At 40.5% G+C, this 26667-nt stretch overlaps 3 protein-coding genes and 1 long non-coding RNA gene across 7 annotated transcripts in view; 2 read left to right on the top strand and 2 right to left on the bottom strand.

The window, feature by feature from the left end:
- The window catches only part of crb (cell polarity complex component crumbs), a 69539-nt gene extending 68277 nt beyond the window's left edge, over window positions 1-1262 (bottom strand). For 2 of the 3 annotated variants that reach the window (XM_076524664.1, XM_076524665.1), the window contains exon 1: window positions 853-1262. In XM_076524664.1, coding sequence (XP_076380779.1) covers window positions 853-877 — 25 coding nt within the window. In that variant the 5' untranslated portion in view covers window positions 878-1262. The remainder of the gene's footprint in view (window positions 1-852) is intronic. The other variant, XM_076524666.1, reaches the window with a different exon arrangement.
- A 3560-nt stretch (window positions 1263-4822) lies between these two features.
- On the top strand, window positions 4823-12966 carry LOC117224827 (uncharacterized). The gene is made up of 13 exons (XM_076524575.1): window positions 4823-5009; window positions 5657-6131; window positions 6542-6830; window positions 6900-6999; window positions 7113-7220; window positions 7375-7553; window positions 9205-9235; window positions 9680-10136; window positions 10230-10518; window positions 11815-11914; window positions 12133-12240; window positions 12307-12462; window positions 12826-12966. Exons 1-13 carry the CDS (start codon window positions 5004-5006, stop codon window positions 12874-12876), a joined length of 2349 nt encoding a protein of 782 aa, XP_076380690.1. The 5' UTR covers window positions 4823-5003; the 3' UTR covers window positions 12877-12966.
- Window positions 12967-13095: 129 nt separating this feature from the next.
- LOC117224823 (putative multidrug resistance-associated protein lethal(2)03659) lies at window positions 13096-26649 on the bottom strand. Of its 2 annotated transcripts, none has more exons than XM_033477976.2 (12): window positions 26509-26649; window positions 22103-22199; window positions 21436-21687; window positions 20701-20956; window positions 20447-20621; window positions 20117-20273; window positions 18640-18842; window positions 16243-17551; window positions 15137-15351; window positions 13942-15020; window positions 13522-13629; window positions 13096-13438 (listed from the first exon to the last, which is right to left on the bottom strand). In XM_033477976.2, exons 2-12 carry the CDS (start codon window positions 22174-22176, stop codon window positions 13406-13408), a joined length of 3861 nt encoding a protein of 1286 aa, XP_033333867.2. In that variant the 5' UTR covers window positions 22177-22199; window positions 26509-26649; the 3' UTR covers window positions 13096-13405. The 2 variants fall into 2 exon arrangements, with proteins under 2 accessions (XP_033333867.2, XP_033333868.2); XM_033477977.2 differs by lacking the exon at window positions 26509-26649 and adding an exon at window positions 22370-22496.
- Window positions 17431-19005, top strand: LOC143260049 (uncharacterized). The gene is made up of 3 exons (XR_013034153.1): window positions 17431-17567; window positions 18544-18771; window positions 18827-19005. It is a non-coding gene; the product is annotated as an uncharacterized LOC143260049 (long non-coding RNA).
- Window positions 26650-26667: the final 18 nt, after the last annotated feature.

The following is a 26667-nucleotide window of genomic DNA, read 5'->3' as shown; positions in this document are numbered from 1 at the left end:
GATCGATCATTGACCAAAGCGCGGAACGATCGTGCAAGAGTCTACGGGGAGGTCGTTGCACTAACGTTATCGATCCTTGCGAATACCTAGTTTTAATTCCTTCGCCCGTTATGCATGACAGCGAGCGATTCGGTGAGCAGAGCTCCGACAGTCGAAGACGAAGAACCGTGTTACAGTCGCGCGGACTCGCAACGAGAAGCTTCGATTCGAATAGAAAAATTGATTTTATCTCGCAGAAACTTCGCGATTGCACAAGTTAATATTAATATTAACCTATAATATATATATCATAATATCAACATATATTTATTTATAATATTAACATATAATATTAATAATATTCGTCAGCGTGAACGGTAACGACGCTTCCTCGGCAGCTGGGAAATAAAAGGAACGCGCCGCGAAACACACTGGCAGGAATATTACGGGTGTTCCGTGAAGCAGAACGACGTTTATTTTAGACGATCCTAGTGTATACGGACATATAACAGTACTCCAGGTAGAGAGACGATCAGGTGTGCGGAACGGTTTGGGAAGACGGCCTCTTCCCCCCACCTGTCACGAATTCTATGCTACCGAAGGTACGTCGTTCCCATAGATCCCCGTGTATATTCGAACCGTGTAACGTTCGTCCGCCGTGGAGACCGAAGTGGAAACACACCGCGTTGATCGACGATTCGAATATCGATCGGTAGCGCACCGTTCGATCCGACGACGAGGTCGAACGGATGGATTTATCTGTTTCACGTGCTTGCTCCTGGATCGCGGAATTTGCAACGGGCGGGCATAGAGGAAGAAGGATCAAGAACGACGCGCGAACGGCGAGCTCTCGCTTCGGACCTTTACACTCACCTGCCACAACGTATCGCGCCCGCATTTTCGTCGACCGGTCTAGAGATCTGCAGTCGAGCTCGAGGACACCCGCACTTAACGGCGTCTCTTGTTGCACACCGTTCACTCACGAGACATTCTCGGCTACCACATTTATTCCCGTTCGTTTTCGCCTCGCGTTCGAACCCGACGAAATATGTACACGCTTTTCCTTTCCATACACTAAGTTGGGGACCGGCTCTCTGTACGCGTTCCGCTCCTTCGCCGTGACAAACCCACCCGCGCTACTACGACCGCCAATAAACACACACCGAACGAGACTGCGGCTCTTCTGGAGAACGTCGCGCTCGCTATTGTGCTGTCTCCCTCCCTCCACCGAGTCGAATCACCTTTGCCGCGGCACTGGCGTTCTACGGCCCTGTCTCGTTACCAACACCACCGCGCGCCGGCTGGATCGTTTCTATGTCTATCTTTCTCTCGATCATGGCTGCCAGGTGCGGATCAAGGGATCACGATCCAGGTATACCGAAGGTCCTTCCCGTGTACAACGACGCTTCGGCTATGGAATTTCCCGTGTTTTCGTTCTCCGGGGCTCTTGATCTGATTTTTCGAATGCGAAATAAAATGTATTTGACGAATCGGAAGGCGTGCTGATGGACTACGTTAGTTTCGGAAGCGATCACCGTAACGTCTTTGATCAATGTAAATTCAAGAAAATTATATTTTGAGAACATTGAATTGTGTAGCGGAGTGGCGAGTGTCAAAATATGTGGTGAACGAAAATCGAAACGCCAATGTATATTTTTAGTTAATGGTGTAAGATTATTATTAAGAGATTATTTCTTTGAAGCACTCTGTTGCATTTATTTGCTTTATTATCATCTTTGAAATATTTGTTGTTATCTTTATGTGTAGCGATCATGTGGAACGTGAATGATAATGATTTAAATGAATTTGTGAGGATAGTTGAGAAATTTAAGAGAGTGTTGAATATTTTGTAACGTGACCACGTTTAAGTTAGACGACATTTGGAATTGTATATGTAATCAGGATTCGAACTTACTCTATTTCCATAACTTTACCGTTAACCGGTCACAGTTATCACAGCTGGTAAAAATTCTAATTTCGTAAATATTTTTTAACTGCGATTTCTATATATGTGTGCGATACAATTTGTCAAGTAATATAATTGTCAGTATTATTATATAGCAAAATATTTATAACATCGTTCAAATACTCGAAGGTTACAACGCACGTTTTTGCTGATCATAACGCCATCTGTTGCTTTCTACGTATTCTATTGCAGTTATCGACTGTGTTTTCATGTTTTTCTACAGACGTTTCCTTCTGTTTATTCGTTTCAATATTATTTTCTTCAAAATAATAAACAGTGCTGCAGTAAATATGTCACTAAATTAATTATATATATTAATTATATTAATTATTATATATTTATTATATATTAATTATTATATTATTATATTAATTATATCTGTGGTAGTAGTAAAACGTGTATATAATATTTACAAAATCCGTAATTCAATAACTCATTTGCCCTATTCTCTCCTTTTCTCATCTTCTTCTTATTATATCCCCCTAATTTTACAAATTTCTTCAGATGCATTAATTTCAAATGCATTCGATTTATCAACGAAGCTCGTTTGCTGCAACAATTTCTTGAAACTTTTGTGCTCGAAACATTACTTTGTATGTTTGATTCTATCGGCTATTTTCGCCAGAAAATTAAACAGCAAAATTGTCAGTGGGGTGCTTCACCATACTTCTATCAAACAGGATTGTTGCGAATATTAGGAAGCGAGAAATAATAAATTAATTAACAAAAGCAATTCGATATAATAACTGAAACAATTCGATCGATTTATGCAAGACGATTAATTGTTAATTGAGCCTCGTTGGTACTTTTCATGAACAAATCAAGCGATGAAATAATTTCTCGGGCACCGGATAGCATTATTGCAAAATAAATAATCGCGAATATTGAATAAATGGAAATAATCGAAATCGTCGAAGTTATCGATCGCCGTCGATCGCGCGATCGTCGATCGTCAAAGTCAGTGGTGGGGGTATCCTTTGTGCTCGCTCGGCGCGAAGTCGCTGCTCAATTAGTCTGAACTTGGCTAATGAGGGGACCAGTCGTATTTCAAGTAAGCTCTTCGAAAATTGTAATTATAATAAATTAAATTGTTAAGAATTAAGATATAATATAATCTTCAAGGAAACTTAGTGCGTGAAATTACAATAAATTAAATTGTTAAGAATTAAGATGTGTAATATAATTTCCAAGGAAACTTAGTGCGTGAAATTACAATAAAAAAAAAATTAAATTGTTAAGAATTAAGATGTGATATAATTGTCAAGGAAAATAAAGATTTACTAAGTCACCGACCTATTTGTGCAAGTCTCTTGTTAATTTTGTTAATTGATTTTGAAACTAATAACCCCAATTTAGCTAGGATTTTCAGGTCCTTTATTTTCAGATTCTTTATTTTCAGGTACTCGATACTATTGTAAGTCAAAAATTATTGTGTATATTATCATGTATATTATTATGTATATGTTATTGTTAATTGGTCGCTGTACTCGCTGCGATAGTAATAGTAGTTCTTGTAATAGTAGTAGCAGTAGTATTTGGGCACATCCGCGACTTGCAATAGCGCGTTGCAAAATAATTTCGCGTTGTTTCGCTTCATTTTCAGAGATCGGCAGAGATCAAAATTAGCGTAGCGAATAAAACCATCGCGATTGTCATTAGCATTGAAGTGAATTATTCAAAGTATATCGTCGCGAATGAAATAATCGCTGATTTCGCATATGTCGAGTATTATTGCCTTAGCTCGATTTTCGCGTTTCGTTTTTGACCACGACACAGCCTTCTGCTGTGACGGTCTTATTTATTTATTTCAATCATTAAAAAATGCGGATGAAAAAGCGAAGAAAAAAACAACCACGGCAATTTAGTCACTACAAGTGGGCGAAGCGTTTTACGATACCGATTGGACGAACATCGCAAACAGTAACAGAAGATCTTTAGCAATCTGTTTAATAAATGGACAAAAAGCCGAGTATTTAACGGCTGGGAAATATTATAGATTTACGCTTTTTGGCTTCAGCGATGCAAGCACTATCGCTTGTTCCTGTTAGCTGATAAAACAACGAATATTCGCTGACACGTGTTTAGTAAAATTACACAGAAATGATATCCAGCCTTTTCCTCAACTGATTGTAAAATCTTCCCCATGGCGTTTCTCTCCGTACTGCGAGCGATGGTCTGGATAAAGCTGGAAAAAGTGATGTATAAGTAGGCGATTGTGTAGCTGCAAATTTCTATTTTCCATCGCGTATGTTCAAAGATTTCTCAATTATAAACATAACATTTTGATGATCGAAAACGGAAATAAGAACAATGCAAACGATTTCTGACGGTGTTCGCTAATGTGAAGTTTCTGTTTAAGAATGCGCATGTTTGGAGACTCGCGTAGATGAACATTGTTATTTAGGTACCGAAAATGGAAATAAAAGTGTCGAAAAAATGTTGCATTTGCTTCCTAAATTTGTCCCACATCTGTACAAAAATGTAACAATTTCATAGTTCAGGCAGTTTTAACGATCTATACATCAACTATAAGTAACAAGGATCGTGGTAGTGCGATACGGTGAATGCAACACGGTATGATAAAACTAGAAATTAAGATTACAGTGATAAAACTCTCTCTCTCGAGAGAGAGAGAGAGAAATCCGGTAGATACCTCCAGCAGTCAGCAATTCTTAACGCTATTTGAAGTTCACAGAATGCAACTGAAGACTTATCGATCACGCTTCTTTCTTCTGCCACCCTCGGCCACCCTCGCCACTAAATAATTCTGCTTTACCATCTTGGTCAATTTTCGAGCAAACATCGCCGGTTCAATTATCTTCGTCAGCGTTTCCCCTTCGCAGTTCTCGGCGATACAGTCTTGAACAAATAAAAAATGAACGGGGCGCTAGAAAGCTTTACGATAATTGCTTTCACCGAAGGGACGGTTGCGATTCGGTTCGCTGTTACTCCGCGCTTGAATTGTCACATGCAACCGTGCCGTTGATCGCATGCAATCATATAAAAACGGTTCACACACCATTGTCGTTTCAGTTTGAAGATCAAGAATAGACTGACAATGACAGTAAGAGAGTCGATGTGGTTTCCTACGGATCGTTCCGTATGAAACGTTTGTTCTAAGTCAAGAGGCTGAACCGAGTAATTTTTGGATATTTTTATCTGCGACCCCTGCGAGATTTCGAATATTCCCAGTATAAAAAGTAGAGCTTACCATTCGGAGAAATTGTTGTTCCGCGTCGAACGAAAAGTGAAAATTGAAATTTCGAATTGCCTTAGCGCACGAGCGTTTCATACGTAACAACGTTAACGTAAACACTTTATCTACCGGAAGCATGTTCAACGATTTTTCAATATTTACATTATATCTAGGAGAATCTTAATCGTTCTCTTTTAAATAGCAAGTGAAGTATTAACCCTTTGCACCCGGAGTGGCGACTCCGAGGCGCCACTAAAAATTGCTATACTATTTTTTTAAATAACTCTAATAGTATCAGACTCGTTTGTATCTAAAAGACTCTTAAAATTGCAAGCTTTGTACTTGTATACATATACTAATATATAAGCCTATATACTAATATAGGCTTTCGTGTGCATAAATCGCAATAAATCATATAAAATGGAAACACTGTAGATCGGAAAGATATGTTTAGAATATAATCAAAATAGCTTCGAGTGCAAACGGTTAAGGAAGTGTTTCTCATGCCAGGACAGGGGTCTAAAATGTTGCAGAGCAACGATCCGGTCGAGATCAAAGACTCGCTCTTGTACTGTCAGCGAATATTCGCCACCGGCAGTGTATTGCCCCAGTACGGCAGCACGCCGCTGTTTATGGTCGTAGTGTTCTACGTGTTCCTTCTGACTATGTTGGAACTTTGGGACTTGTACGACGTCGTGCACGATTTCGACGCATTAATACAGATCGCGGGAGAACTGCCTCTCACGATTTCGATGCTGTGCGCGCTTGTCCTTATTCGGACGAACAAGAAGCTGATAATTGTGATCGAGAAAATCGAGAAAGACATAAACGGCGCGATGTTGTTCGAGAACGACGAGGAGAAACGACTTTATCAGAGATACAACAACATATCCTTTTACATCGGCAAATATGGATCGCTGATCGCAGTCACTGTCAGTTACATGATGTACTTTCGCCCCTTGGTCAGTTTGCTGATCAATTTTCGCGCAGGTAATCTTTAATCGTCAACGTAAATACTAATTTTCACCCATTCTTTTGTAATATGCATTCTTAATCGTAGCGTGTTAATTGATCGTAATCATTATGTCAATGAGAGGTAACTTTATCGTAAAACTGATCGTAAAAATCTGCCTAGGCTTGTTTTCACGCGTAACATTTCAATTTTTACAGTCCCGAGGTCATGTTTCACGGAGATGAATTGTTTCCCGAGGTCTCCAGAGTCTGGAATATGATCTCGGGATTAATTCTCTCTCTGATTTCACGTTATGAAGTGACTAGAAAAACTGAACGTACCTTTTCTTCTCGAACAATCCACGAATCGAGGACATGACAAAATCTGTGGCAAGAGTAGCGTTTATATTCGATCAACCGTGTTCGTCTGAGTAACAACTTTGTTCCAGATCAAAGCAACAACACGAGACCTTACGTGCTACCGTTCCGGTGTCATATGTTATTCGACTACCGCTATGATCTAAAAGCATACACTCTGGCGTACATCTACCAATTTCCCATTGGATTCGTAGGAGTGTATCATGTAGCCGAAGCCAGTCTTATCGTCACCTCGACGCTACACATTTGCGGCAAACTGTCGATGTTGGCGTACCGAATTCGGCTGTCCCTAACGAAATCTCCGGCGCATTTCCGGCAGAGGATGAAAACAATGGTGATGGAGCATTTGGATTTGATGGAGTGAATACGTCAATTCTTGTTAGATCACTTGTTGAAAGGAAACGATAATTGTATGTAGGTTTATTACAGGTTGGCGGATTTTTTAAACGACTGTTTCCACCATATTCTTGTAATGGAATATCTGAATTGTAGCTTCAGATTGGCCATTACTATGTACGTGGCGTTAGTTGTATGTAATCGAATCTTCTTAAAGCACATGCGTCAACAAACACTTTCTAAACATTTTCTTACTCGCGTGAGAACGTTACGCTCGTTTCTTTTACCATCTTTTACATTGCACAGATGTTAGGGAAGGATACGATGGCTGCTATTATTTTTATTTCATACACCTTAATCGTCGCATCCTGGTTGTACTTGTATTCTTACATTGGCGAGAAACTTGCTCACGAGGTTTGTATCGTTGATTGTCTGTTATTTCTTCTTTTTTTTTTTTGATGAGATAATTTTAAGAATCCGATCGTCTGCCTGTATTTATTACCATCCATTTAAAATTGCGATTTTATTGTAAAATATACGCTAATATCGGGACAACTATGATATCCAGTCGCAGAAAGTTGGTGAAGCATTTTACCACACCGTCTGGACCGACTTGAAAAACCAGGATAAAAGATCTTTGGTAATGTGTTTAATAAACGGACAAAGACCTCAATATTTAATGGCTGGGAAGTTTTACAGATTCACGCTTTTCGGTTTCTGCGACGTAAGTAGAACAATCTGTTCCTAGTGACTAATTTTTAAGGAGGAAATATCCGCAAGCATTTCTGACGGATGCATAATCACGAGCGTTCAAGTATTCAACAAGAATACCGTGTTTCGTGATAAAATTATGCACGGAAGATATCTATCCACTTTTTCAACAGATCGTGAAAACTTCCATGGCTTTCTTGTCCGTACTACGAACAAGAGTCGAATAAACCTGGTGCTGGTCGTCTAACTTGAAGTTACCGTCTGTTAATGCACGTGATTCAAGAGTCGTAAAGACAAACATAATATTTAGCTATCGAAAACATACAAATAAAAGTATCCAGAGAATGTTAGCTTTACTTACTATAGATTTTTCCCGCATTTGCACGAAAGCATGACAGTTTCATAGTTCATGCAGCGTTCACGATGTTAACCCTTTCGCTACGGGCGGATTTTCCGCCGCGGTACTTCTGCTGAACGGCGCGCTGCGACATCACTGCACGCTACAAGACGTCGATCGTTGCGGGGGTACCGCAACGGAGATCCCGCCCGTAGCAAAAGGGTTAATCCAAATAAAGTTGAACAAAATTGAAAGAAATAAGGCATATCTATCTATCCGTTGTTGAGAGAAAAATAAGGTGAATTATCTTTCTGCAGTAAGCACTGACTTTATTCGCTACAAACGATCGAACTTATGGAGGGCCACTATAGTGACCCGTAGTACCTCAGTCGCATTTTATGGAGGGCCACTTTAGTGGCCCGTAGTACCTCGGTGGCATCTTATGGAAGGCCGCTATAGTGGCCCGTAGTATCGAAAGGGTTAATGCACGTGATTCAAGAGTCGTGAAGACAAACATAATATTTAGCTACCGAGAAAACATACAAATAAAAGTATCCAGAGAATGTTAGCTTTACTTACTATAGATTTTTTCCGCATTTGCACGAAAGCATGACAGTTTCATAGTTCATGCAGCGTTCACGATGTTAATGCACGTGATTCAAGAGTCGTGAAGACAAACATAATATTTAGCTACCGAAAACATACAAATAAAAGTATCCAGAGAATGTTAGCTTTACTTACTATAGATTTTTCCCGCATTTGCACGAAAGCATGACAGTTTCATAGTTCATGCAGCGTTCACGATGTTTTATCAACTATAAGTAGCCAGGATCGTCGTAGTGCAATACGTTTGATCAACATTACGATAAAACTCCAAGTTTAGATCGAAATGGTGGACAAACTTTCGAAGGAGAAATCCGGGAGGTACTTTCGGTCGTCAGCAATTCTTTACACTATTCGAAGTTCGCAAAATGCAACTGCGAACCAATCGATCGCTCTTATTTCTTCGTCCACCCTCGGTTCGGTATGATAAATAATTCTACCGAAGCGATGTACTGTTGCTCAATTTTCGCGCACAAATCACTGGCTCGATTATCTTCGTTACCTTTCTCTAACCACAGATTTGCGGAGTTTCGAACCTGTTAGAAAAAACACCAGGCGCGTGTACCGTCGTAAGGAGCAGATAAAAAATTACTGGCACAGCACAAAGCTACACAGTAATTATCCACATCGACGAAAATGTTGAATTCAGTTCGCTTTTATTCCGTCGCTTGAATTACCATGTGCGACCGTGTCCGTTGGTTGCTTGATGTCGCGTAAAAAACGCCTGCCATAGCGTTGTCGGTTCAGTTTCGGGATCAAGAATAGAAGCGCGATGACAGTAAGCGAGGCGGCGCGATTTGCTCGCGGTTGTTCCATGTGAAACGCTTGTTTAAATCAACCTAATTCAGAACATACAATTTTTTTTAAAGGCGTTGCGTTCAGTTCGGAAACAGAGGACAGGAGTTTTTTGGCAATTCGTCAGCTTTTCCAACGTTTCTTGGAAATGAGAAATCGAAGTGTACTAACGAGCAAGCGTTTCGCACGTAACAATGTTTACGTTGACACTTTGCTTATCGGGAACTTATTGTTGAGCTTGCTCCTAGGCTTTTTGCTAACTTCGTTCACGAGTGAACATTTGCCATTGGTATCGAGACCTCTATTAGAAAATCCCGAATCGTTAACTATTGTCTTTTGAAAAACGAATGTGGATGGTCATTGGTAGGTAAATTATTTACCATTGGATTTCTCATGTGTGGGAATTGGTTCGTAAAAACTGTTATAGAGTAGCGACTACAACCGAATTGGGGACTCTCTCGCGTACTGTCGACGAATATTTGCGATAGGCGGCGTGATGCCGCCGCAAGATAGTCCGAAACTGTTCAAGCTGATCGTATTATATTTCCTTTTCCTGATACTGATGCAAGCTTGGGATACGTACGATGTTTTGCACAATTTTGAGACGTTGGTGGTTAGCGCGACGGAATGGCCTGTCTCGGTTTCGGTGACGTTGATTCTTGTCCTTATTCGCACGAACAAGAGATTGCCAGCGGTGATCGAGAAAATCCAAAATGATATAAACGGCGCGATATCGTTCGAGAACGACGAGGAGAAACGACGTTATCGAAAGTACAACAACATATCCGTTTATTTCGGCAAATATGTGTCGGTGTTCGCATTCGTCGTCGCTTACATGATGTTCGCGCGTCCGTTGATAGACCTGATGGTTAATTCTGGTACAGGTAATCTTAGCGGAATTCACTGTTCACAAATAGTAGAGTTTTATTTCTGAGAGAATGAACAATTGTATCGTCCGAGTAACAACGTTGTTATAGATGAAGTCAACAGCACACAGCCCTTCGTGCTACCATTCCGGGCTCATGTGTTTTTCGACTACCGCTATAACGCTAAAATATACACTATGATATACATCTTCCAACTTCCCGCTGCGTATGTGGGTGTGTACCATGCAGCCGAAGCTAGTCTGATCGTCACCTCGACCCTACACGTTTGCGGAAAATTGTCGATGCTGGCCTGCCGAATACGAATGTCTCTAACGCAATCTTCGGGGCAGTTTCAGCAAAGGATGAAAACTATAGTGATCGAGCATCTGGAGTTGTTGGAGTGAGTACGTAGATTTTCTTTTGATTCGGAAGCTGAATGATTTCGTCGAGATGTATGCTTGTGTTTCTTTGATCGAGGTGATAACGTGGAGGGAAATTGTCAGGCCGATTTGATTATCCGACACCGTTTTTATTCCGAGTATGCTGGCCATCGAAATTCTGTTATGTCTATATCTCAGTTTTTAGATACATTTATAGCTAAAACATATTCTGAGGATATAAAAACGTTTCAGAAACTCTCCTGTATATAAATCATGCACGCAAAGTGTATTTGTTGTTGAAAATAACGTGAACAGCTTGAAATTTGTGAAAAATAGTTTGTTCTTTTTGAAAAATTTAAGATAGCGCTGTTTGAGAAAGTGGTAACGCTTAAACTGTTCGTAAAATTTATTCGCAAATGGCAATTTTGATTCTGCCACATATGGCACCGCGGGCATGAGACAGAATTTTTAGTGGTTCAACATATTGTCATCGTCTTTACGGAAATATTCAAATCCCAAAATTAACATCAGTAAATAATTTCTGCGAACAATTTCGGCGTTTTCTCACTTCGTGCTTTAGCGCTGTACAGACTCCGCAAAAATATAGTTCGAAATATCACCATAAGTGGTGCCAATTGTCTCAAATGGTGATATTTTTAAATTTCCAACTGCAGAATATATTCTTTTCCGATCTTAGATTGTTCTTTCGTTTTTCAACGATCGGTACACTTCGGTTATACGTTACAGATGTAGGAGAGACTCCTTCACGTTTCTGTATTCTCCGAGTAATTTTGCAATCCTCGAATCTGCAAATTTCGTGACATTTTCCGTCCATGTAATCTCTTTTTCGTTAACTCTGCAAGAATACATCTGTAGCTGCGTCAACTACTGAATATTCTCTGTTCTGTCAGCGATAAATAGACCTCTTTCGCGTGAAACGGGTGTAGTAAATATCTGTGAACATTTCTGTGTCCTTGAAACATTCTTTTATCGTCTCAATTGCCATATTTTTGTCGCAGCGATAATGAAGAAGAATATAGAGTCGAATACAAATATAGAGTCAAATATAAATAAACAAAAATATAGAGTTAAATATACCTAGTATATTTGACTATCCGACACTGTCTTGATTCTGAGCATGCAGGATAATTGGAATTCTACTATAATTGGCGCCATTTCCCAGCTATTGCTGTGAAATGACAAATGCGGTAAAAGCGATGATCTTTGTGGATAGGAAATGGCTGACAAGAACCAATAAACGCGTATAGAAGTCTCCGTCTATATGTATATAGTAATTGTATCTGCATGAATTTCAGGTTTTCAAATATTCTAAACGACTGTTTCCACCATATCCTTCTGATAGAATATCTGAACTGTAGTTTCCGATTGGGCGTTTCTATGTACGTGGTGATAATCGTATGTAATCGAATCTCTTTAAGGCACATATACTTGATATGGTAATATAAAGAATGAATAATAACCGCGAGAGATGTATTATGCTGTTTTAGAATCACATTGTTTGTTGTGAAAATTAGTTTGACGATCTAAATCGATTAGAAGTATATTTCAAAATTCTTTTACTTGTGAGAACGTGATGTTAATTTTTTCATTTTATTATCTTTCGTATATCACAGATGCTTGCAAAAGATACGGTGGCTGCTGTTAATTTTATTTTATATTCTATCATTGTGGCGGCCTGGTTGTATTTGTACTCCTATATTGGCGAGCAACTTGTTCACGAGGTTCGTATTTATTCATTTCAACCATTAATTCGTAAACACTGATACCAAAGCAATCGTGATATTTAGTCGCAGCAAGTGGGTGAAGCGTTCTACGTCACCGATTGGACGAACATCGCGAACAGGGACAGAAGATCTTTGACAATCTGTTTAATAAACGGACAAAAAGCTGAGTACTTAACGGCTGGGAAATTCTATAGATTTACGCTTTTTGGCTTCAGCAATGTAAGCACTATCGCTTGTTCCATTAATTGTTCCGCTGTTTCTGTTAACACTTCCACGACCGCGCTAGAAAGCTCAAAAATGTTGATAAAATCAAAATATTTCATTCGATTAAACAAAAATTATAAAGCAAACTTATATGGCATCGATTACTTCTTCAGCATTCGTACCTCTTGCGAATCTTAATAAAATTAAGCAATCATTTTTCATTTTTCATTAATCATCCATTCGACCGTCAACCGAGTGAATTTAAAACGGGTAGATCTCCCCGTTCGGTTGGCTAAGCGTTAATCGATGAAACAATGAATATTCACATATTTAGTAAAACTACACAGAAATGATATCTATCCATTTTCTTTTTAACAGATTGTAAAATCTTCCATGGCGTTTCTCTCCGTACTGCGAACAACAGTCTAATTGAGCTGGAGAAAGGAACATATAAGTAGACGATTGTCTAGCTGCAAATTTCTCTTTAACATTGTACGTGTTTAAAGATTTCCGAACTTCAACGAAATATTTTGGTTATCGAACGTGGAACTGAAAACAGTGTTAATAATTTTAGGATTATTCATTAAAGTTATCCTGTGCTATATTTCGCATACTTGTTTAAAGGTAAAAAAAATTTAGTTACATTGGTAGTATATAAATTATTTTTTATTAATAAGAAAATTTTTTTTTTACGTTCTTTTCGGATACCTCGATAGTTTCTGTTTCGTAGTATCTAAATGGCGGTGATTTCCTTAGAAAAAAGTTATCGATATTTATACTTATGCTAAACGAATAATCAATCATTCGTAGATAATACTTTGGTGTGTAAGCATTACACTTCGTTTGTATAGTTGAAGACACGTCTAGCAAGTTTTGATCACTAAAATACAAATTCTATGTATCAAAAAGTGTGTTCGAATATCGTTGTATCTTTAATATTGACAAAAATGCACAATCTTCAAGTCGATGCTTCGCTTTTCCTGTAAAAAAACTGGAAAATCGGCGCAGGTTATATTAACACGCGACATTGTATCTTTTTATTTTCTTATTTGCTCGTAAATAGTTGTTACTCACGTTTCTCGCCACTTCCGTCAAACTATTTGCCATCGCAGTACCAGTTTTCTGCACCATATCGTAAAAATAGCCTTTCTTCTGTAATAAAACGTGCGGATGGTCGAATTCCTGAAATGGTCGAATTTAGAAATTAAGTTTCCCAAGAAAAGAAACGGCGATCCTTATACTTTTCTGATTTGCTCAAAATAAAAAAATAAAAAAAAGATAGCGGAGATCCCACCTAACTCGAGTACTTTAAATATCTCATTTTTAATTGATACAAGAAAGAGCGTCTCGGAGAACAAATCGGTGAAAGAATTTGATTTGCCAAATATCTCAAAGATCATTAACTAATATATTGCTTAGCAAGCGAAGTGGCACGAAGGTAATGAGACATTATGAGAGAAGTAGAAACGTACATTTCAACAATAAAACACTTACCACAAGGCGGCCGCGGTCTATTACCAGAATCTTATCGCTATCCATAATAGTATTTAGCCTGTGCGCTATAGTGAAGACAGTACAATCCATGAACTTCTTCCTGATCGTCTGTTGGATCAGGGAGTCGGTCTGTGGATCGACGTTGGCAGTGGCTTCGTCTAGCACCATGATCTTATTATTCCTAATCAGAGCTCGAACAAGGCATAATAATTGACGTTGACCAACGCTGAAGTTCGACCCATCCTCGGCCACCTTGGTATTCAGACCGGCGGCCATGTCGGATATGGTCTCCTTGAGCTCGACTTGTTCCAGAGCCTCCCACAAAACGGTGTCGGAGTACTCATCGAAGGGATCCAAATTACGGCGCAGACTTCCGCTGAACAGCACCGGCTCTTGCGGGATAATACTGATCTTCGAACGGAAGTCCTGCAACGCCACTGTGTGGGTAGCTATATCGTCTATAAGGATTTCGCCCTCGATGTAAGCTAGCCGGAAGAGCGCGCTGATCAATGATGTCTTGCCAGCGCCGGTTCTCCCGACGACGCCAACCTTCTCTTTGGGCATGATCACAAAATTGATGTCTTCTAAGACATAGGCACCCTTGGGTTCGTACTTTAGCTTCACGTTCCTGAACTCCACGAGCCCCTTCGTGGGCCAGTCTTCCGGAGGTTTTTCATCCGGCTTGCTTTCCAAGAATGGTTCCTCCTCAAGGTTACTGTACTCCAAGACTCTTTCTATAGATGTCATATTGTTCTCCAGCTCGGCCGTTTGCCTTATACCCCACTGCAGATTCATAACGATTGCGACGATCTGAGTGATTACCAGACCGATGTCACCAGCGACCGCCAGGTCATCGAACACTATGAACATGACCGTCACCAGGCTCATGTACGACGTGCAGATCGTTTCGATGTAGAGGCCGAAAGCACGCGAGCAGGAAAAAAAGAGGTACCAGGCGGAGGAGTGCAGGTCCTGGTGGTTATCGAAGTTCGTGGTTACTAACTTCTCGGCCTTGAACGCCCTGATCGTTGCGAGACCTTGCAGCGTGGCGCCCAAGTGGTCGAACACCGGCGATCGTGCTGGAAACCATAAGAAGTTGGATCGTTTTCTTTTAATCGTACAACGCATATGCTTCCGCGATCGTAAAGAAGTCTCGTCACCGAATGTGTACATATTTTTCTAGAGCTATACTTACTGACACCCTCGAGGCGTTTGACGGCCCGACTAGTCGTAATATATATTACCCGCATATAATACAAAACGATAGTTAGTATGGTTGTTGGTATGAGCAGCCAGAAGCTGACGCTGCAAAGGATCACTACGGTACCCATGCAAGTTAACGCCATCAATATGACATCCATCATAGTGAACGGCAGATGTTTGTCGATCATACCGATATCCTTGGAGAACCTGCAAGTCCCGTTAACGCTGAAATATTCGAAATCCTCGACACGTGATATTTCTGCATGGAGCCGGCTCGAACTATTGTATCATGCTTCGAAGTATCGATCAATCGACGAAATGGATTAGACTCGATATTATATTAACCAGTTAGCTGGGTTCGACGAGTATACTCGCCGTGCGCAAGAAGCAGTGACCATTGGCTATTTAAATTGTAATTTTAAGGAGAACGAAAACATATTCTCAAATCTCGAGATGTCCAGAATATTTTGAGGCCAATCCTGCACGCGAAGTTGTTTGCATTGGTATAAAAATAAAATTAGAAAAGAATCACGGTATTGGTGTTCGATGTGCAAAGTGCCATTATATATTGTCCCTTGCTTTGCTAAATACCACTCTCTCTCTTTCTCTACAGCAGCAATTTGAATTGTTAACTTTTATAAATATTCGATTGTCCCTGGGTTTCTCTTTGAATAAGTAAATATTAGTAATAGAATTGTTAATTTTATCAAATAATAATAATAATAATAATATTTATATTTATATTAATAATATTATTATATTAATATTATATTATATTATATATATATAAATAATATTATTATAATTAATAATACAGTATATATATAATATAATATATTATATATAATATTTATATTAATAATATTATTATATTATTATGTATATATATTATATTAATAATAATAATATTTTGACCCAATATTTTAACACATATAGGTGCGCGCTCTGAAATGGAGGCGCTACAGCTCTAACTGGTTAAGTACAATCTTGTAAGAGCCTGTAAAGGATAATTCAGCTTTTCCTTCGTAGCGTCGCATAGATACATAGGCTAGGATGGAAGCCGGGTCCACGCAGAAAATCTGCGAACCTTCGACGTACCTGTTCAATATACGGCCAGCAGGATTGACATTATAAAAATACATGGCAGTGCGCACGATGCTGCGAAACATGCGTGCGTGTAAATTTCTGGAGGACCCCATGCAAACCTCGTAATACAGGAACGTTTGCATCACATAGACGAACACGGCGGCCACAGTCAATCCGCTATAAATATAGATAATACTATTTCGAGTCAGTGGGCCATGCCATTGCGTACCATTCTCGATATTAACATACGACGCAACCTCGCTGTTCACCCAGAAGGCGACCAAATAATCGATGCTACTCGTCATCCCTTGGCCGATCGTGAAACACAGTACCGTTAGAACGAGCAGGAACATGCTATTGCTCGCTTTCAGATAGGTTAACAAGACTCCGATCGAAATACTGCCGACGGACCTGGTTTCGGCAACTTCGATCGGCTCCTCGGAGGCAACGGCCTTCACCTCTTTCGCGTCCTCGATCACCTGTTTCTTTTCCTTCCTGTCCTCCGATTCCTTGGACTCTCTGCACTCGTGCGTTTTCTGGAAGATCCTCATCACGTCCAGATTCATATTTTGCAGCTCCTCGAAATTGCCTTTGGCCGCCACTCTTCCATTGTCCATCACGATGATCTGATCGGCGAATTTCAAGTACTGTGTTTGATGAGTGACCAGGATTCTAGTTTTGCTCCTCAGGTAGCCGCGGATGCATTCTTCGACGATTCGACTGCCCACGTGGGGGTCCACGGCAGACAGAGGATCGTCGAACAGGTAAACATCGGCCTCCGCGTATACAGCCCGGGCGAGGTTGATCCTAGCCCGCTGGCCGCCGCTCAATTTAATCCCTCGTTCACCGACCATCGTGCCCTCGCCGTGCGGAAAGCTGGCCAAGTCGCTCGTTAATTGACACACCCGAATCACTTCTTTGTAACGGGCCTCGTCCACCGGCTGGCCGAACAGAATGTTCTGTCGCACCGAGGAGGCGAAAAGCCAGGGCTGCTGATCCGCGAAACTGATCTTTCCGTGCACTTCCAGGACACCCTTCTCCAACGGCAACTCCCGAAGTATCGCCTGCAATAGGCTACTCTTTCCAGATCCTATTTGACCTATTATGACTATAAAGTTACCCGCATTCACCGACAGGTCCACGTCCTGCAACGTGTATTCCCTGAACTGGTCCCACCTGGCAGTGACGTTTTTTAAGTACACGGGCGTCGACTGCGAGGCCGATCGGTGATGCGCCGTGCGAGAGTCGGACCTCTCCGGATACATCATGAACTTCTCGAGACGTTTCACCGAGACTGTCGCTTCGGCCAACTGATTAGCACCTGGATGGATTGCAAGGTCTTGTTAATGTTGTTTCGATCAGATCGCGATAGTTCGTGTTAACACGTTTCACGTTCTTTCGTCGACTCGTGACAATTTCGCTTTGTTTTTACGATTCACCGAGTAATTACGAAGAATCTCAAGTTAATATAAAAATGTGCATTCAAGTAATTGTTTAAACATGAAAGCGGCTACGGTCGATGAATTTAAATAAATTTAAATATTACGAGCTATGAAAAATTGAAACGATATATTATTTTGTTTTAATTATCGCAATGGCTGCAGCGGCTTAGTGTGGCATAGATACACAATTTATTCGACGTTGACGATGAGCAGGCCTTGAGATTGATCGTGGTGATCAATTTGAGAAACGAGATTTTAAGAGAAACAATATTGAAGTTCTTGCTAGGAGCATATTTTCAAAAAACCTTTTTTGCAATCAATAGATAAATATATAAATAAATAAATTGCTCTGGTGATTCATTCTCGAAACGCAGGATGTCCCAAAAATGTCTCGCAATCCGATTCGATTCCTGAGGTCGATTTGAAGTAACTTTTTTCTTAGCGAAAATGCGAACCGCGGCTTTGCTTACGAGTTATTAACGAAAAACACCGACCAATAAGAGGCGAGCTCGGCTGCCCAGCCAATGAGCGCACGAAGCCCAGTTCCTTGGCTCGACGCCAGCCGAGCTCGCCTCTTATTGGACAGTGTTTTTTCGTTAATAACTCGTAAACAAAGCCGCGGTTCGCATTTTCGCTAAGGAGAAAGTTACTTCAAATAACCTCAGGAATCCCCCATTTGCGAGACACGTTCGGGACACGCTTACTAATTAGTAAGATTACTAATTACGATTAGATTACTAATTTTTTAGATTACTAATTAGATTACTAATTTCCGATTACCAACTAGTAGTGTTCCCATGCTTTTTAATTGTGTCTCGCCCACGAAACTTAAGCTTGTTGAGATCGTGGCACGCGACGTTTTCCTTTACAGCCACAGATGTTATGCCAACGATCGCGAACGTGTTAACACGGTCAGATAAATGGCGAGATGAAGATTGATTTCGATTGGAGCAATGGAAGAACTTACTCATTGGGAAGGCGACGGTCATTGAGTTGCGGATGATTGTATAAAACGACGTTATCATGAACACTTTCTCCGCATCAATATTGTGGCCGGTCAAGACGTACGTCAGTATCGTTACGAAGAGGCTGATTCGAGGTATGTTGTAGTCGAACGTTAAACCGAAGTGCGTGACAATGGAGTATCTTTTTAGCAGGTCCACCTCTTTCCTTATGGGAAAAAGGTTACAATGAAGATTTCAGGAGTCTGACATGCTCGTAGTAGATCGCACCGGAAATGACATATTTCTATCTCTGTTATTACACGTGAAATGTATCGAAGGCATCGTTACTTGCCGCGGAAACTGTTTTACGTGATTGTTTTCGTAAAACTCGCTGCCACATTTTTTCTTTTTAAGTAAGTCGTAAAAGTATAGCTTCTAAAAAGAAAAATGCGCTACTTTATCGTGCCTCGGATGTAATTATACAGGACCCGGCCGAACAACGTGTATTATGCAAGCGGGTATAGTTATAGGTTGTGTGTGTATTGGGGGGGAATAAAGATAAGAAATACAAAAGTAAAATAAAATTTTTCCGAAGTATCGTTCTCTAGAAAAATATGTTTGAGAATACTGTTGATTAGGAGTCAACTGTATTACATATCTACAATCATTAAAAGAACAGAAATATAATATTGAAAATTACATGCAAAATGTAGATTCCGCGGATTCTAGTACGAGTAGGAAAGGATTAACGAATTCAAAAAACGAAAGTGTAGATAGTGCTGTATTCGAATGGAAGAGAGAGAGAGAGAGAGAGAGAGAGAGAGAGAGATGCCGGTATCTGGACCCATGTTACGAGAAAAAGCTATAGAGATCAAAAATAGATTAAAACGAAACCCAACGTTTAAAGCTAGTATCATTTGAAAAAGGACTTCGACGGTTGAAGCACAACAGGAATGTAATTCTACGCAGCTGCTTGTAATACAAAATTTGTGTAACTTAGCGGCCTACCCTTAAATATTCAAAGAAACTATCAATTTTGTTACTTCCTACTGGAATAAATGAAGTTTAATGCAAAAAAAGGTGATCGATCTCTATTACCCAAAACTTATATCTGGCCACTTTTGTCTCCCTGTTAGTTCGGATACGGGAATCTCTACTGTAATTAATTAGAAAAATATACTTATCATATTCTTAGTATATATATATAATAATAATAATAATTTTATATAATAATCGTTCTCTAGAGAAAAATATGTTTGAAAATACTGTTGACTAGGAGTCATAACTGGCACGTTTAATCTTAAACGGAGAGAACTTGAACACAACTCTTAGTTTTTCTCATCTCTTTCATCAGGTATCATCCTGAGGACGCTTGTGCATGTTATTCAGCCGAACTCTGTACGTTGTAAAAATAAATATGTACCGATGGGAGAAGCTGCAATCGTTGGAACTTTACGCGGACAGGGATCGGACGAGACAATGCGATCGTATTTTTCTTACCGTCTGGCATTCTCCACAAGAAGAGAATATGGTATTTCCCAAACGTACATCTTGATCACTTCCGCCCCGGCGATGATCTGATTCATTAGCTTGAGCCTGTAGTCGGTTTTCTTCGCCGAACCATCGACGAAACGCAACACTCTTCGAGCGAGGTATACTGCAGCAACGTGCGAACAAGAAATTGATAAACAATGTAATTACCTCGTGTTCGGATGTAAGCGTCGATAAGAAACGCGAGGATTGCTCGAGCTGGTTATACTTCAGCGTTCAGCGACGAAACGGGGTAATTTCTTCGGCGAAAACCAATGTTTGCGTGGCGACGACACTTACGTTGCAATGGTATGCTCATCGCGACCACCGACATTCCGGTTACGGCTCCCAATCCGATTTCACGGAATATAAGATAAGTAACTAGCATCATTTGAAGCGGTCCGATCCATAAGTAATTAATGCTGAAGACAAAGAAGTCGAGCCTGTTCACGTCGTTGCTCAGGAAGTTCACCATCTACAACATCGATTCCAAACACGTCAAACGATCCGATACGAAGGCTCGACGAGGGGCTCCCGATTAATGATCTAATCACCTGTCCGGTGGACGTGTCGTTGTCGAGGACGGAATTGGACAGTTTCAGGATCTTTCTGTATATCAGTGTGCAACAAGCGATTCTGATCTTCATGCCCACGTGCATCAAGGTCTGAAGAGCCCAATGCGTGACAACGCCGTCGAGGAAAGGGACCAGACAGAACGCCGTCGTGTAATAATACATGTCTGTGGTCCATGTTTTCTTATTCCCGGAAAAATAACGCAACAATCTAGCCAGCAGAAACGGCTGAATGATTCTAAAAAGAAATGATATCGCACGTGGATCCATCGTTCGCATTTATGGAAACGAAGCAAAGAAAAGCGAAGATGAACCGAGCCTTTCGCGAATCGTTATCGCTCTGTTATGTTTTACAATATAAATAATCGCAGCATGCCGAGTTCACGCAGCCGACAGGAAAGAATGCAGAAAATGATACCGCCTCGCGCGACACCGGCATATAGCGGGATCGATTTACTAAAAATAATGATCGCGTCAACATAGTAACGCCAGTTAACCCCTTAACTGTAACACCCGTGGTCTCCGGAGATCACAGACGAATTCAACTTTCGTTCATCTTCGCGACCGTTCATAATTTATTGTTTTCGATCTGTTACGCAAGCTGTTTCATAACTGCGGTCTAATAGACAGCGGCGCGATTCTAATATTTTGTTCTCCGAGCGGCACTTTGTACCGATGTCAAATAAATTGTGTCGCGGCGGACGCTCGTTACCGTACCGTAGAACGAATTCCTGAAGGAATATCCACAACGCGGCGTATAGGACTATGCTACCGAAGCATCTGTAAAGCACTCGGAACAGGCTCGGCTTCGAGCCGTCCTTCCTCGTCTCGCATCGTTTCACTTCGTCCTCCCAATTTTTCACAATGCGCCGGCCTAAACTGCTGCTCCTATCCTCTTGCAGAGGATCGGTGAGATCGTCCACGTTCAATTCCCGTTTGTACCCCTTGGCGAACAGCTTCCATGTCCACCTGTTTCCGTCGAAAGCACGTTTTCAAACATGTTCAGATCGTCGGAACACCCGGCAAAGAAAACACTCGGCTACGCGAGAATTCAGAAAAAATCTCTCTCTCCCCCGATGATTCGTTCCCCTGCTGGAAAAACAATCTCAACGATGAGAAAAATTCATTTAAACGAGACGAAATCTTGAGATCTCTCCGGTTCTCATCCGCACAATAGTCTCGTTCAGAAGAAAGAAAAACTCTCGTTGTTAGGATCACATGAATTATATTTATGAAAATCTAATGTTCCAGTTTCACAGATGACTTATCGTATTTGTTTTGTAACTAGTGCGGTGCGGGGGTTTGGGGGAGGGGGGAGGGGGAATAGATTCCTTAGACCCTCTAAAGACAAAAATGTAAGTCCGTTGAGATACCGTATCCTTACGAGAATGATAGAATCGATAACGCATTGGCCCTCTGTCGCGGATTCTTCACTTCCGTTCTTCGATCTTTCTCCATTTCGGTGAAATCAACTTGGTCATCTGAAAAAGCGTTCAGAAACAAATATATCTGTAGTTAAGAGATCAAAGGGGAATGCACATTTCATGCAAGAGTGACACGGATACAAGTGAAACAAACTGATCCCTGGATCACGAGGACAACGGGAACAATGTTTCCTCGAAAGAATCGCGTTTGGTAAGTCGATACGTACCGAGACGAATGGGGGATGTGTATGCTATGCGTTTGATTATACTTTAATCTCAAGTGTCGCAGTCACAGTCGTGAACGCAATCCCGAACTACCACCGATGTCGACGTCGCAGCGGTTTTCGAACCACTAAATCCGAAGAACCGTTCCTAATGCTTTAATATTGACCGACGCGTTCGCGTCTATCTATTTGGACTGTCAAAGCGCTTTGAAATTAATCGCATAAGGAATATTTGCCACCTTAATCAAGCCTGATTTACGGGCCTCTGAACGGGAACAGTAAGAATTCATACGCGCGTGTACGCATCGGCGAAGCGGTACCATGTGGGATCACTTAATTCGGCATCAACCCCCTGCTTGGAACGTCGCTGGCGCTTAACCCTTCGAACTCGAGTGGCGACTGTAAGGCGCCATTGAAAATTGTTATTATCATTTTAGCACTGAAGGGAAGGTAAGCGAATCGGAGAGCGTGTTTAAGGTTACTATTAACCCTTTCGCTACTACGGGCCACTATAGTGGCCCTCCATAAGATGTCACTGAGGTACTACGGGCCACTATAGTGGCCTTTCATAAGATGCCACTGAGGTACTACGGGCCACTATAGTGGCCCTCCATAAGATGTCACTGAGGTACTACGGGCCACTATAGTGGCCCTCCATAAGATGTCATTGAGGTACTACGGGCCACTATAGTGGCCTTTCGTATGATGCCACTGAGGTACTACGGGCCACTATAGTGGCCCTCCATAAGATGTCACTGAGGTACTACGGGCCACTATAGTGGCCTTTCGTATGATGCCACTGAGGTACTACGGGCCACTATAGTGGCCCTCCATAAGATGTCACTGAGGTACTACGGGCCACTATAGTGGCCTTTCGTATGATGCCACTGAGGTACTACGGGCCACTATAGTGGCCCTCCATAAGATGTCACTGAGGTACTACGGGCCACTATAGTGGCCTTTCGTATGATGCCACTGAGATACTACGGGCCACTATAGTGGCCCTCCATAAGATGTCACTGAGGTACTACGGGCCACTATAGTGGCCTTTCATAAGATGCCACTGAGGTACTACGGGCCACTATAGTGGCCTTTCGTATGATGCCACTGAGGTACTATGGGCCACTATAGTGGCCTTCCATAAGATGCATTATATTGCATAATGTTTTATTTCCTCTCATACTGTAAATTAAAGAGCGCATGCTAAGACGTTATAAATACCCTGGAATACCCTTTATTTATAAATACCCTTTGGAGAGAAATTTTTTCGTACGAAAACATTCAAGCAGCTTGGGTTCTCCGCCGCGGTACTCCCGCTGACGATCGGCGTCGCGTAGCGTGCAGTGATGTCGCGACGCTCCGTTCAGCGGAAGTACCGCGGTGGAGAACCCGCCCGTAGCGAAAGGGTTAATGCAGTTTATTGAATTGTTATCGATGAGCGCGGGCGCGACTAGCATTGAACAATTTTTTAACAGGAAAACAAATTAATTCCGACAATGCTGTAAAACTGGTCTGCCAGGAATTCGTTGACTCTCGCCCGCCAGGGTTTTATATCACCGGCCTGAACAACCTGCCGCTTAAATGGCAAAAGTTCATAGACAATATGGGTGCATACTTCGATAAATCAAATAATTCCTCATATTTGTAAGTTATGAAGCAACTTTGCCTTCTTTTCTACAAATTTCATGCTTGACGACCTGATAGTTCTCAGGATTAACACGTTCCGTGCCACGTGTACCATCGATGGTACACGCTTGCATGTTTACTTAGTGAACTGAACAAATTGTTTACAAGAAATTTAGAACCGAAGAATCAATTTCCACCGCAAGAATGGGCGTTGATAAGTTTTTGTTACGTTGTTATGTGTACGAGAATGAATAATTGCACGTAATACATCAAGTTTTAGTAAAATATCAAAGTGTGAAGATTCGAGTAAAAAAAGCTCGGCACGGAACGTGTTAATTCGTTTTGGGAGCATTTGCACGACTAATTCCGAGAACAATGCGCGAACGATCTACGGCTAAAGAAATCCTAGCGTGGTGCGGGGTTCAGGATTTTGTCATAGTTCGAGGGGCAATTAAACGAAGCGGCGGACATGCTCGTTCGTCACGAGTTGCACTGTACGATGATACTCTATGAATAGCAATGCACGCGCGTGCGATATTTCGATTCTATTCGAAACGGCATATTCCATTATGGTCGATCTGTTAAGTTTATCACGGTCGACAGATTTATAGTACACTTAACGCACACTAAATGTTGACATTGAGCGCAGCGAGAAACTACCTTCGATGTCAGCGTGCACCGAATCCTGCGCGATAAACGGTACGAGGAAACGAGAGTGATACGAAACATGATCGAAATATCTTCCCCGTGCGACACTTCGTTATAAAACAATTCGAATTGCGTGTAAAGACACGCAATTTATTAAAGTTTATTGACCCCTTAATGCACGGTTTTTTTGAAAAAGGCCGGCCAAAAAAGATAAATTTTTTTAAATGTAAAAAAACACAATTTGGAACGTTGTTTTGGCAAGAAAATTACAAAAATACAAAAACAATAAACACTATCATAAACGATAAAAAGGAGCAATAATTCTTGTGACAATATCGTGTCCGAATATTAATGCGAATCACTGTATATTGTAGTATGTGTATCAGAGCGACGATCGTATCGTAATTCGATTAACGATCGCATCGTGCGAGATTCGTATCGAATCAAGATACCGTCGTTTGAACAGCATTTTTCTTCCACACTTTATCGGCCTCTGTTTCCAGACAGATTTACAATCGGACCATAAGAGGCTCACTGTTTCGAACGAAGTTGCGAGTCGACGCACCATCGGCTCCTCACGCGCGCGTCCAGATAAACAACCGTTTTCATACCAAGATGATCGACCGATTACACCGTAAACATATACTGTCTGCCGATCGCAGAATATACCGAACGTTATCGATAATCCAATGGATTTCTTTCTAATTCCGCGTCCCGCAATCTAAATGTGTGCTTGAGCGCCACGAAAGATTTATCACGCGAGTTCTTCGATTATGGAGATTCTGGTCTAATATTTCTCGCTAACGGAATGTATGATCTCGCGCTGAAATTTATCAAGGCTGATATATGTACCACTTTTCGTATTCGGGACTTGAAAAGCTGCGAACCGTGATATAATAATTTTGATGGAAACTGTTACGAAGGATTTTTATTCTGAATATAACTATTCAGAAATATTAATAAATAAATGAATAATAATAATGAATATATTATATATATATATATATATATATATATATATATTATTATTATTATTATTATATATATATAATAATAATTTTATATAATAATATAAAAAATAATATAATATACTTAGTAATAAAAAATACTTATCATATTCTTAGTATATATATATATTTATTATTATTAATAGCATATATATATACTATTAATAATAATATAAATTTAATAGTATATATTATTATTATTATTATTATTATTATTATTATATATAATAATATATATAATAATATAATATAATATATATAATAATATGTATTTAATAATAATTTTATATATATATATATAATGATAATTTTATATATATATGTTGAAGGTATTCTACAGAAATTCTATATCGTTAAAATCAGCCGTCGCATAGGAAAGTTTGAATAAAAATGCCCCATCGTTAATGTGTTAAACTGATACAGTCCGATTTTGAAGTTCTTCACAATTGTCTCAAAGTACTTAAACCTATATTATAAGAATTATTTCCTAGTCTCTCCGTGCATGTTGTTCGCTTTCGCTCGTCCTCTCTAAATGATAATTAATTGTCCGACGCTTATCCAATGATAATATCAACATCCCTATGAAACAGATACACGCATTGCTAATATCGATTCACCTCCGCAGATTCCGCGAGAGAAAGGCACAATAGCATCGATACTTACACACGTTCACAACATCGGACCCTTGCCAAACTTGAATACACTCGAGATTACAGTGCACGCGACTCTTGTTTCCGGATTTAAATTCAAATGTTACTCGATTCCAGTTCGTACGAATCGAATCGAAATTTCGATATCTCGCGCCAGAGTTCCCTGTTATCGATCACAATAAAAATAAGTTAAAATTCTGAAATATCTTACCGACGAGAGGTGGTGCGTAATCGTTGCTAGAATATACTCGTGTCACTCCGGCGATGGATAAAAACCAACGTTTCAGTGTCCGATATCACAACCGGTGATTATTGACAATTAACAACGAGACCGGAACACAACGTGCCTGCAACACCGTCCGGCAGTGTC

This window comes from Megalopta genalis, chromosome 9 (assembly GCF_051020955.1).
Source record: "Megalopta genalis isolate 19385.01 chromosome 9, iyMegGena1_principal, whole genome shotgun sequence".
Taxonomy (NCBI): Eukaryota; Metazoa; Arthropoda; class Insecta; order Hymenoptera; family Halictidae; genus Megalopta; species Megalopta genalis.
The sequence above is the reverse complement of the archived record's forward strand: the minus strand, read 5'-3'. Positions and strand labels throughout refer to the sequence as shown.

Bases quoted from the DNA above. Each gene is read 5' to 3' on its own strand.
- LOC117224827 (XM_076524575.1), top strand. The intron at 12,241-12,306 runs GTTCGTATTTAT...CGTGATATTTAG, and splicing joins GCGAGCAACTTGTTCACGAG to TCGCAGCAAGTGGGTGAAGC. The intron at 12,463-12,825 runs GTAAGCACTATC...TCTTTTTAACAG, and splicing joins CGCTTTTTGGCTTCAGCAAT to ATTGTAAAATCTTCCATGGC.
- LOC117224823 (XM_033477976.2), bottom strand. From the start codon at position 22,176: ATGGAGAAAGATCGAAGAACGGAAGTGAAGAATCCGCGACAGAGGGCC. The intron at 20,622-20,700 runs GTGATTAGATCA...TCGATGTTGTAG, and splicing joins ACGACACGTCCACCGGACAG to ATGGTGAACTTCCTGAGCAA. The intron at 17,552-18,639 runs GTAAGTTCTTCC...CAATCCATCCAG, and splicing joins GACCGTCGCCTTCCCAATGA to GTGCTAATCAGTTGGCCGAA.